The 12,794-nt window shown below is 42.5% G+C and overlaps 1 protein-coding gene across 2 annotated transcripts in view; it reads right to left on the bottom strand.

Annotated features, from left to right (window-relative positions):
• Positions 1-6,862: 6,862 nt before the first annotated feature.
• The window catches only part of BMPER (BMP binding endothelial regulator), a 255,086-nt gene continuing 249,154 nt past the window's right edge, over positions 6,863-12,794 (bottom strand). For both annotated transcript variants that reach the window (XM_044946678.2, XM_006071047.4), the window contains exon 15: positions 6,863-8,267. In XM_044946678.2, coding sequence (XP_044802613.2) covers positions 8,086-8,267 — 182 coding nt within the window. In that variant the 3' untranslated portion in view covers positions 6,863-8,085. The remainder of the gene's footprint in view (positions 8,268-12,794) is intronic.

A 12,794-nucleotide genomic window follows, 5' to 3' on the forward strand; every position in this document is an offset into this window, starting at 1 on the left:
GAAGGGGGATGTGGGTCAGGACACAAGAGGAGAGAAAATTGAATAATACTTTCTTTTTTCAATGAATTTTTGACATTAGATATTCTAGATATGTGGCCAAAAAACGGAAGGGGTTCCCTGGTGGCTCAGGTTGTAAGGAATATCCAAAAAAAGTTTCAAAGGGCATGTGACAAACAGAGCCGGTCCTCTCTGCCGATCCACTAGGTACCGTCTGCATTACATGGGCATTGCTGGGGCGAAAGGATGTCCATCTAACTTCAAAATATTTTCCCTTCTCATATGATACAGTGTCTTAAGGGCTCACATTAGAACTAGACTACTGGTTAAAGATATTAAATGCCAGAAAACTCGAGGTAAGAAAATGAAAATATTGTTCCTAAAACTGATAATGCATAGACCTCAGAGTGGCTCATCTATATTTGTGACGAAGTGATTCTTGAAGGACTAGGAACCAGGACAGCTACATTTTTTTCCAAAGTGCCAGGAAATGACTGGAACATAAATGCTGTCATTAGGAAGGCCAGTTTGGTATGGGGGTTGGGGAGATGGTAGAAAGAGGCATGGTGATGATTCCATTCAGGGAGAGGAAGAGAGAAGTGAGAAAAAGGGAAAAAACTGAAAAGTGAAGGAAGGAAGCACATATAGAAGGGGTGGCACAAATTAATAGCTGACATAACTGTTTGTTTTAATTCCTGGTGAAAAAAACCTCAGAAAGAGTCATTATGATCTGTTTCTCTAATAGAAAAATAGGAATTGGTCATGCATTCTGTAATCCAATTGCTGGGGTCTTTGACTATAGATGCTGAGACTCTGTGATCTATGAGGGAAATCTTTCTTCTTTCTACAAGAAAAGGAACATGAGCAGAAAGAAGTAAAAATGATTATGTACTTATGCTTGGAGGAGCAGAAACAAAATTGCATGCATTACTGATACAAAGATAATAAATGTTACTATGTGAGAAAAGTAATATACATATATATTATTTAGCCAAACATTTCCATACACTTGCTGTCATGAAATGGATAGCCCAAATGAAAGAGCCATATGAACAATAAATCATGGAACCAGTTTCAAGGAAAACAAGTTTTGCTTCGGAAAATTGCATTCGAAATATACGCACTTGAAATCAGCTAAACATGAGCATTCTAACATTCAATAAATTAGAGTAGATAGACCTTGAATTCAACAAGATATAAAAGTCCCAAAATTTGAAAAAAAAATTACTCATTTTTAAGATAAAATAATATGTATACACCATATTGTTCAGTGACATTTTTTCCTTAAAGTAAAACTGAAGGAAATAAATGGCAAATTCAGAGAGAATTAATACAGAGAAAGCCTTCCCTCCCTTGCTGCGCCCTCTCCTTTCCCACAGCAAAAGGGTGAAGCTGATGGATCCACTCTGATCCTCAGGAGCAGTTCAGACATTGCAAACATCTCCCAGCTCAAATGGATACTCCAGTTCCTCTGGGATGTTCCTCTGGCCATCTTCTTTACTGCCTTTAACCAAAGCAAATCAACCTCTGTGGCCCAAGGCAATAGCAAAGCAAAGAAATTCATCTCAAGACAATCCTGCCATGAATCAATGGGAGATCTCAAGAGGCAAACCCAGACTGGTTTAGGGTCTCAATTCACCTGCCAGGGTGGAACAGCCTCGCATATCAACCAACCATTAGAAGGATTCTCCCCCAGTGCATCCTGGAAAATCACAGATCGAGGTAGCTGTGTGGATCCATGATAGAAATGAGATTGCTCAAGCTGAGCTGATCTGACCATGAAAACAGATAAGCTCCAAATGTCATCAGATAAAACAGAGTGGAGAATGCTCTCCAGTGGGACCAAACAGTCTGTCCCCTGTCCTCCTGGAGTTTTTTGGGATGGATATGAGTGGTAGATGCTGTGGAGAAAGCTGTCTTTTAATTCTCTTTCTTCACTCTTCAGTTTCCTATCACGTCTAGTTATCTCTGAGAAGAAGTGAAATGATGAAGCCAGTTTTCTAAAACAATCCTCCCAGTCTGACTGTCTTCATGAAGGCAATGGGAATTCCTACAGAGTGATGAATTTCCTTTGAATCACAGACATGTGCAAGGCATCCAGCAGGGACACATCCCATCACAGGCTGCCAGGGAAGCCTGCAGAGTGTGAGGAGCGCTCTGGCCAGCCTTCCTGCTGCCTCCTCTGCCCCTCTGGTCTTGTTTAAGCACCCAAACCAGACGGAGCTGCTCAGGATCTGATTCTTTAAACTACATGTAGGAACACGGTGACAATGACAACATAACAAACATTATTTATACTCTCAAGCCAAAGCAAAATTTATTTTTCATCACCACAAACATTTCCTAAAGCCCAAAATTTCACTGCTGAAAGAACCCTCAGAGGAATTACTCAATAAGCCAAGTTCCAGTTTGGAGGAAGCAGAAAAGAATTTTATGTCAGTTTTCAAGGCATAAACTTAGTTATGACATAGAGAGGCTGAAAAGTGACAGAATTGTTCCATTGGGACTCCGGGTGAGCTGTGTTTCCAGGCATTTTACCTGTAGGTGTGGTCCAACTATTTGGACCCTGAGCATCCCCTACCCCTGCCATCAGGCCACAGCCACGTCAACAAAAGCGGTAGTTAAATGAATAAGCAGAACTTGGACCAGTTCTGTTAAAGAACCCAGTGCTTAGGGGTCTGAAAGACGCTGACTCACTGTAGAGATAGGACGGCCTCATTAGAAGCCTCTTCACTCTTCCTTCTCTAGGTTTTCAGAAGACACATCAAGGAAACCTGAACATACCAGGTATAGCAACAAAAGGAGCTTATAACAAGATGACAAAATACCCTCAAACCCTACCTGTGCTCCCTCCACTAGATATCAAGGGGAGTTGGATAAGACCTCTCAGGGTGTGTGAATCGTATTGCCATGACTCAAAAAAGTTCTGTAAATCTGACACATCCCATTGGAATTCAAGCCCTGTTGTTCTTGCACCCCAGACTGCCTGCTTGTCTTTCTCCTCATTCACAAGTCACTCGTGCCTTAAGCTCCCAGATTGCACCTGCTGATATGCACACACACAGACACACTCATAGACACACACACACACAGACACACACTAGACACAGACATACACACACATAGACACACACACACAGACCCACACACTTCTTGGCATACATAGAGGGTATGCAGCCTAGTAAGGCTCATCACAGGACTCACTTTCTCTGGCAAGTTTCCCAGACACTTTCCCCAAACAGAAAATCCCAAATTGGGCTTCCTGAGGCTCCCATGACCAGCTTGTGCCCCTCTGGTTTACTACCCGTCATTCACCTTGGACTCTTTCTTAGTGGCAGTGCTTAGGATGTTTATTGAACTGAACAGAACACAGCCTAGATTTTGATTTAAAATAGAAATATCTGTAAATCTGCTCTCCGGCCCATGTTCCCTATGTGGCGGACTAGCCCTCCCACCACCCATCACTTGCCTGTCGGCCACCCAACCTTCACAAAATTCTCCCCTTGTTTCCTCCTGCCTCCTAGTTTGGGAGCTCATCATCTCTCACTTGGAGGCTCCTCTGTCCCTGGATGCTCCAGGCAAGAATACTAGAGTGGGTTGCTATGCCCTCCTTCCGGGGATCCTCCTGACCTAGGGGTCTGCAAACCTGAATCTCCTGCTTCTAATGCATTGAAAGTAGATTCTGTACCCCCTGAGCCACCAGGGAAACCCATTTACTTTAGTACCCAAAGGTTATTTTCTGAATACACTACGACATGATACACTTTCAGAGGCTCTGCCATAAAGATAAAACTCAAGCTTCTTGGCATGACCGTGGGGCCCTGTGCACATGTGTGTTACCCTTCGTCTCAGGCCATACTGCATGTGGTACAGCCACAGGTACAGAATCACTGGCTGCCTGGGTGCTTTGCTTTCCCTCTACCTGGAACACCCTTCCCCCTTTCCTTAGCCAGTCACACTCTGAATTATCCTTTAATTCAGGTGCATCTCTACATGCAGATTTCTCACAATGTTTTCAAAGCTGGTTTGCTCAAAATTCATCTGAAAGGAAACACGATAAAGACAGATCTCATCAAGTGTTCACCATTCGATTGGTCCAATTAAACCCATGTAACAATGTAGTTCTAAAGCCCCAAATCTCCCCTTAAAGGACTAAATGTCCGGGTTCTTGATTCAGGGTCAACATAATCACCAACATTTGTTTCTTTTCCCTGATAATTCTTTCTTGGCCACTTGAACTTTGTCATTTTTCAAAATTAAAACCCTGAGTTCTTAAACCATTTGTACTTCAGGATTTAGAATAGGAGACAGTTTTTGCTTGCTCTTGAGGGTTATGTTTGCAGGAGGTAGCTAATTCAAATATCTTGGTGCCTATCCCCTAAGGCATCTCTTTCTCCCACACCAGGAGTGTTCAGACTCACTTTCTTAAAACTTGTCAGATCCAGATGAATTTGAGCGACGAAGAACAGCAAAGTGAACAGAAACTCAGCAAGGAAAAACTCCACACATAGCTATTGCAACCATGAGACCATTTGATTTTATCTATGCAAGAAAATGTATTGGTAAGCTACTAGGTCACTTTTCTTAATTAGGGTAATGTGTTAATGGACATTTACAACATTACCCTCTATTCCTTCTTGTGTGTCTGAAATACTTCATAGTAAGAAAGAGCTTTCCAGTAAAAATGGTTTCCTCATGTTCGACAAAAGGTGGGGAAGAGTCAGTCACTGGTCCTTCTCCTTTTGAGGGGCGGTGCCCTTTCACAGGCTAGTGGTATGTTACTGAGTCCTAGCTTGTACTGCTCACTGAATGACATTCATCTAGAGATGAATTGTTGGGGCAAGAAACAGCAACTTTATTCAGAAATCCTGCAGACCGAGAAGATAGTGGACTAATGTCCCAAGGAACCATCTAACCTGAGTTAGGATTCAGATTTCTTTTCTATATACCAAAGGGGAGGGGGTGTGACTAGTTGTTGCAAACTTCTTGATGTCAGAATCCTTTTTTTTTTTTTTGCCCTTGTCAAATAGGTCAGGCTACAGTGTTCCTATAAACCACCACCAAGACAAATGTTATTCTCTGTTCTGCAACTCTCTCTCTCTATGAATGGAGATCAGTTATACATGTAAAAGTCAGAGCCTTGAGAATGGGGTATCCATATATTTCAGTCTACAGGCAACATTCTTAACTTAATGCAAAAGCAATAGAATATGAAATGGATTCAATATGTAGTCAGATTGGTTCTTATTGCACTCAGATGTTCAGGAAACAGTGAGTTTAAAGGGGTGGCTTTTCCCTGGTGGCTTAGACGGTAAAGAATCCACCTGCAATGCGGGAGACCTCAGTTCAATCCCTGGCTTGGGAAGATTCCAAGAAGGGAACGGCTACCCACTCCAGTGTTCTTGCCTAGAGAATTCCATGGAGAGAGAAGCATGGCAGGCTATAGTCCATGGGATTGCAGAGTCGGACACAACTGAGGGACTTTCGCTTTTCACCTGAAGATTTGGTAATTCTCAATGTGTTTGGATTAATTGGCATCAGTAATAACCTTCTTCTTCAGGAATAAAAAAATGTATAAAGATTAAACCTTAGATAAGGTATGTGACACAACCTTATAATTGAGCCCCCCAAATGGATGGAAGCAGTCCATGAAGAGCCTTCATCATTTTAATCATGGACAGCCATGATTAAAAGTGTTGGGAAAGAGGCTATTTAGTCTTATTGGGTAGAAGTACTCAGTCCTTGGATGAATCATGAGCAGTGAATAAATAACCTACAATTTTCCCTTCTGCATCCCTCTTTCATGGAGAAAAACCCAGTGTGAACTGGAAATTAATTTAAAGGTACTATACATGAATGAATAAATGAATAAAACAGAAGCCAACAAGAAGAGAGCGACTGATTTGCCCTGCCCCTCCTTTGAGAACAGTGGGAGAAGTAAATGAGATTATGAGTGTAAAACGGTTTGGAAAACATGTCTCAGATTTCTATTCATGTAATCTCACTAGTCAGAGAAGGCAATGGCAACCCACTCCAGTACTCTTGCCTGGAAAATCCCATGGACGGAGGAGCCTGGTGGGCTGCAGTCCATGGGGTCGCTAAGAGTTGGACACAACTGAGCGACTTCACTTTCACTTTTCACTTTCATGCATTGGAGAAGGAAATGGCAACCCACTCCAGTGTTCTTGCCTGGAGAATCCTAGGGATGGGGGAGCCTGGTAGGCTGCCATCTCTGGGGTCGCACAAAGTCAGACATGACTGAAGTGACTTAGCAGCAGCAGCAGCAATCTCACTAGTGGTGGAGTGAGTGTCTAGGCCTCCTGATCCTCAAATCTGCCCATATACTACCAAGCCTCTTTACGTTTCAGAGAAGCAAAAGTACAGCCCAAGATCTTAAACAATGTGGACAAGATTACAAACCACACCTGGAGCCCAATTCTCTTACATCAAAGTCCCTTTTCCAAGTGCAGCCCTGAAGTGCTGGTTCCTTGTGTCCCCGATACTGAGGATGGTCACGACCCAAGCTCAACAGTCACAACCACGTTCCCTGATGTCCCAGCCAGTCACTATTAAACTGTGTAACTCATTCAATTTACTCAAGCAGCTGGAGATGCCCCAGTAAAAACTCCAAACTAATCCTGTAGCTGTCATGAATATATGAAACAGGAACACAAATGTCTTAACAAGCAATGGCAATATGCAGACTATCAAAACTTTGGAGGTTTGTTGTTAACTACTAATAATACTCTTCATAAAAATGTTATTGCATGGTATATAAAATATATCTAAATAAAGTTGCTAAAATGGATGAACTGATGTTGCCATTTATAAAGTATAACATACACATTTTGAAATAGAAAATGCATTGTTGTAAAACTTAAGCTCTTTATTTACTATAACACAGAACATTTTATTTTTAGACATCAGCGGGTTTGATTTTGTTACATTCTCACTTATTCAGCAAAAAACAAAAGTCAGGAAAATCACATGGTGACTAGTAGTAACCTATCAGGAAATGAGAGCAAGCATGTAGACCATTCTTTGTTTGGACTGATGTTAAATCAACTGATCAGTAAAGCCTTTCTTTCTGTCTAATAATTAGGACAGATTCCGTTGCAAAGAGTGTTGGACTAGGAGTCCTCTAGAAATAAAGGCTTTCACTTTATACATGGAATAGTCACAAAATATAGATAGCTTACTTTGACTCAATTGGATTTGTTCATCCTAAACTGCCATGAGATTCAGAGAAATGGATATTTTCTCGTATGTTGTGCAACAGTTTCTTCAAATATCTGCTCATGCCCAGTTAAACTAACAAGATATCCAGACACTCCATCATCTCAGTGTGGGACACAGAGGTGGCCACATCCATCATACACACATATATAATTAGGAGACTTGGGGAATATGCTAAGAGGGCAAGAAATCATTTGCTTCTTCGGTTATGCTTTAGTGACGAATATACATTTCTTGGTAACCAGCCAATCAGTTTTGGAAATAATATCAGACCATGACCCAGTAAAGTCTAACAGCCTATTCCTTGCTTACATGCACCATTAAAGCCTGTCGCCAATCACCAGCCATCTCTCTCAGGCATACTTTCCTTTCTCTGGAAGCAGAAATACCCCAAAATAAATTTGCCCTTCTCCAGAAAAAACACACTCCCCATTCAACAGCAAATCCTGATCCAAAGAAAAAATTAATTCAGGCAGGCAATTTTGATCTCTTAGAAAACTTTCCTTAAAAATGACAAATGTGTGTGATGGTAAAGCCATCCAATATGTCTGCATGCTGCCTTATTAAATTAAAAACACTTGATTTATTTATACAATGTCTTCAATGGCTTACAGATTAGGATCCTAGAAACAATACATGTCTTATAGCAAAAAATATACATATAAGAATCCACCTATAGTTTATATAAATGATGAAATGCTTCTGAATATATCTATATATCTATATATGTACACATATATACTCTGTGTGTGTGTTTGCAGAATCAGCACACAAATACTGCAGTCTTTCATTGGCTCTTCCACTTCAGTGTCAAGGACACTAGGTTCAAAGTCTGAAGGAATGGAACAAAGGTCACCGCTGAGGACAGAGGACTGGCTTGATGCACCTTCCTTTGTGAAGGACCAAATTTGCTGGGCAGTGACACCCAGCAATGCACGGCTTATTGCAGGGGCCGATCTCATTCCAGTTGTCACAGGTCTTGGCACATCCTGGGCCACAGGTATCATACACGGCCCCATGCTTACACTGGGTGGCTGGAAAAGAGAGGAGATGAAGGTGAGATGTGAGGAAACAGCCAGGTTAATTCACCTTCAGCCCCTTGCCATTCCCGCAGGCTCATGTCACTCATGGCACAGGTCTCCCCACAGCACAGGTGCACATCTGCCTCCTAACAAAAGAAGAACAAGAACCCAGCACTTCCCAGACACTCTGGGAATCACCTGCATCTGGAAAAACATGAAACATCCACCTGCTGAGCCAGTGAACTTCAAAATGAAAGAAAATGAGAAAGCTTTATTCCCAGACAGGAAAGACTATATATTAGTAAAGCTACATGTAAATCTACAGGTTACCCAGGTATTGAGAATGGTATGAAAAGTTAACTCCAAATAGTTCTTCCAGTTGTTGAGCTGCAATGAATAGGAATCATTGTTGCAACCACCTTGATATTCAGATATACAGAACTACACATACAGGAGACGCGGTTTTGATCCCTGGGTTGGGAAGATTCCCTGGAGTAGGAAATGGCAACTCATTCCAGTATTCTTGCCTGGGAAATCCCATGGACAGAGGAGCCTGGTGGGCTACAGTCCATGAGGTCGCAAAGAGTCTGACACGACTTAGCGACTAAACACCACTACCACCAACTCATACAGGAAAAAAATCTGCCAAGGATATTAGAAATGTGTGACATACTTTAATCTAGCTACCATGTGTTGAATTGATCAATTTGAAACTAGTTAGAGCAAGAGATGGGTAGAGCCCAACAGAGAAAAATTAGATGTGTGACTGGGGAGAGGGAAGTAGCTGGCTGGCTGGTCAGAGAATATGAAAATGATGGTGTAGCCAAATCATAGCAATTTACTATCTTTGTTCAGTTGGAGCTAAAATGATTTTGACAGTATTCTGAAACTTACCAAAAATTCATGAATAGATTTGTCAGAAAAAAAAATACTGCCAGCATTCTGGAAGTTTTATGACACGCAGACTTTTCCATCTGAGTTACTTCCAATGACAATCAAAGGTGGCACCCCTCATTCTCAGGAGGAGGGATGTTGACACATGTAAGAATTTAGAAGAATCCTCTTGAAGAATAGTAATAACCATCCAAACTCCATCTGTAGCTGTTTTTGTCTTCAGTTCATGGCACACAGCTCCTAGAACACCTGGAAATCTCCAGAGTGTTTGTATGCCAATAGGGCTGGTGGTTGGGGTCCCCAGACAGCTTCAGAATGGGGACTGCTCACCAGAAAGAACAAAGCATGATTAAAGGCTTGGAACTTTCAGCACTTTTTGCCAGGGATGCGGACAGGGACTGGATACTGAGATTATCACTTTCAGTCAATGACTTAATCAACTATGCCTACATAGGGACTGCTGCTGCTGCTGCTAAGTCGCTTCAGTCGTGTCTGACTCTGTGCGACCCCATAGACGGCAGCCCACTAGGCTCCTCTGTCCCTGGGATTCTCCAGGCAAGAATACTGGAGTGGGTTGCCATTTCCTTCTCCAATGCATAAAAATGAAAAGTGAAAGTGAAGTCGCTCAGTCGTGCCTGACTCTTAGCGACCCCATCTCCATACAAATCCCTAAATGACTAACGACAGGGTTCAGAAAACTTTGAAACAGGAGGACACATTGAGGTGCTGGGATTATGGTGTCCCCACTCTATTAGGACAGACGCTCTTGTGTTTGGGGCACCCTTCTGGAACCTACTCTCTGTGCCTCTTTATCTGGCTGTTCATTTGTATCCCTTATAATAAACGGCTCAGACAGTTTATTAGAGAATCCCAGCTGCAATGCAGGAGACCCGGGTTCAACCTCTGGGTTGGGAAGATGCCCTAGAATAGAAACTCACTCCAGTATTCTTGCCTGGAGAATCCTAAGGACAGAAGAGTCTGGCAAGCTATAATCCATGGAGTAGCCAAGAATAGGACACAACTGAGCAACGAACACTTTCACTTTACTTTGAAGAGTAGATAAGGGTTTTTCAGAGTTTTGTGAGCCCTTCTAGAAAATGATTAAGCCCACAAGGGAAGGAGGCTGTGAGAACAGCTCTCTGCCCCTACACTGTAGCCAAGTGGAGCAGAGAGAGGGTAACCTAGGGACTCAGTACTTGGCAACAAGAATCTGAAATGAGGTGTCTTATGGGACTGAACCCTTAAACCTGTGGAGGTTGATGCTAACTCTGGGCAGTTAATCTCAAAACTCTACTCAGTGTCCTATGGTGACCTAAATGGGAAGAAAATCCAAGAAAGAGTGGATATAAGTATACATATAGCTGATTCAGGCTTCCCTGGTAGCTCAGCTGGTAAAGAATCTGATTGCAATGCAGGAGACCCTGGTTTGATTCCTGGGTCAGGAAGATCCCCTGGAGAAGGGATAGGATACCCACTCCAGTATTCTTGGGCTTCTCGTGGCTCAGTCAGTAAAGAATCTGCCCACAATGCGGGAGACCTGGGTTTGACCCCTGGGTTGGGAAGATCCCCTGGAGGAGGTCATGGCAACCCACTCCAGTATTCTTGCTTGAAGAATCCCCATAGATAGAGAAGCCTGGTGGGCTTCAGTCCATGGGGTTGCAAAGAGTCAGACATGACTGAACAACTGAGCACAGCACACAGTGGATTCACTTTGCTATGCAGTAGAAACTAACACAACGTTGAAAAGCAGCTAACTTCTTGCAGACACCTTCTCGCTCTTGGGCTTCTTTATCTCCTCCTTAACACTAAAGGTTCAAATTGCCTCCAAGACCCTTTCCTTGACATTCTTTTCTCTTCTCATTAATTCTCTTCTCCTACCTTCCCTTCTTCTTTCTTCCCTTCCCTCTCTTTCTCTATCAGTTATTAAATATTAGCTCTAATTTCCAGTCAAAACACTCTGAAATTGATTATCATTAGCTTGGATTCTCTCCCCAAAGCAATCATTTTTCCAAGTCTTAATTCAAACATCACCTCCTTCAAGTAGCTTCCTGGATCTCTCCAAGATACCCTTCCCTGCTCTGCATCCAACAGCACTTCTCACATTATCGTTACCTGCTTACTTGTTTTAATCTCCCAGTTACTGTGCATCTGTGGGCTTCCACAGTGGCTCAGCTGGTAAAGAATCCACCTGCAATGCAGGAGACCTGGGTTCGATCCCTGGGTTGGGAAAATCCCCTGGAGAAGGGAAAGGCAACCCACTCTAGTATTCTGGCCTGGAGAATTCCATGGACTCTATACTCCATGGGGTCACAAAGGGTCAGACACCACTGAGGGATTTCATCTCACTGTGCATCTGTAGCTCCTATTTGGAGACCTTCACAAGAGTCTCCTAAGGGTCTTTTAAAAGACATATATTCCTCAGTCCCTTCCCTAAAGATTTTTGCTCTGTGTCTACAGTGGAGCCTTGGGCAGCTGTAAATTTTAAAGGTTCCAGGGGTCACTATAACAAGCACCCTTGCTTGAACAGAATGAACCACCAAAGCTAGGGCTCCTGAGGGCAGAGTCCTTGTCTTCCATGATGTAAAGTTCTGGCACAAGGCCAAGCACAGAGGAGCAGCTTAATAAATGCCTGTGCCTGTTGGATGATGATTTAATCTTAATGAAGTTCCATCCATCATCTTGATTCCCAATTTGGATTACATTTGGCTGGCCTTGAGTTCATTTTCCACTCTGCTGCTTCCAGAATGCCTCTTTCAACTCACTTTTCGCTCCAGATACTTTATTCCCCTGAGATCTCGCAAAGATCCCTCCTACTACGAAAACTCGGCAGGATTTCCTGTCTCTCTCACCCACATTCTTTCCTTTTCCCTCCTTCTCCTACAGACATGCATTCCCCCATGTCTTTTCCTCTCTCTGACCTCTCAAGTCTTTCTTCTAACTGCACCATGTACTTTCCTACTGCTTCTCTGTGACATCTTACCTTTGACTACTGAACAGATATTTTCCTCACCATTTGTTAGGTAGAAAATACAGCCCTACTAGGGGAAAAGTGGATTATTTTCACCATTGCTATTCAATTCAAATTAAATCAATAAACATTTACTGAGTATCTACTATGGGGCAGGCATCCTCTTAGGCCAGGGAATCCGATGCGAATCAGATATCATCTCTGAGCTTTAGTCTCAGGAGCCAGGACTTAAACCCAAATGGGTGATTTAAGTCAGTTCTAATGAGATGGATGAACCTATAACCTATTATACAGAGTGAAGTAAGTCAGAAAGAGAAAGATAAATATCATATTCTAACGCATGTATACGGAATCTAGAAAAATGGTACTGAAGAATTCTAACGCATGTATACGGAATCCAGAAAAACGGTACTGAAGAATTTATTTACAGGGCAGCGATGGAGAAACAGACATAAAGAATAGACTTATGGACATGGGGAGAGGGGATGCGAGGGTGAGATGTATGGGAAAAGTTGCATGGAAACTTATATTACCATATATAAAATAGATAACCAATGGGAATTTGCTCTATGGCTCGGGAAACTCAAACAGGGGTTCTGTACCAACCTAAAGGGGTGGGATGGGGAGGGAGATGGGAGGGATGTTTAAAAGGGAGGGAATATATGTATACCTATGGC

The sequence above is a fragment of the Bubalus bubalis genome, chromosome 8, assembly GCF_019923935.1.
Source record: "Bubalus bubalis isolate 160015118507 breed Murrah chromosome 8, NDDB_SH_1, whole genome shotgun sequence".
Lineage (NCBI taxonomy): Eukaryota > Metazoa > Chordata > Mammalia > Artiodactyla > Bovidae > Bubalus > Bubalus bubalis.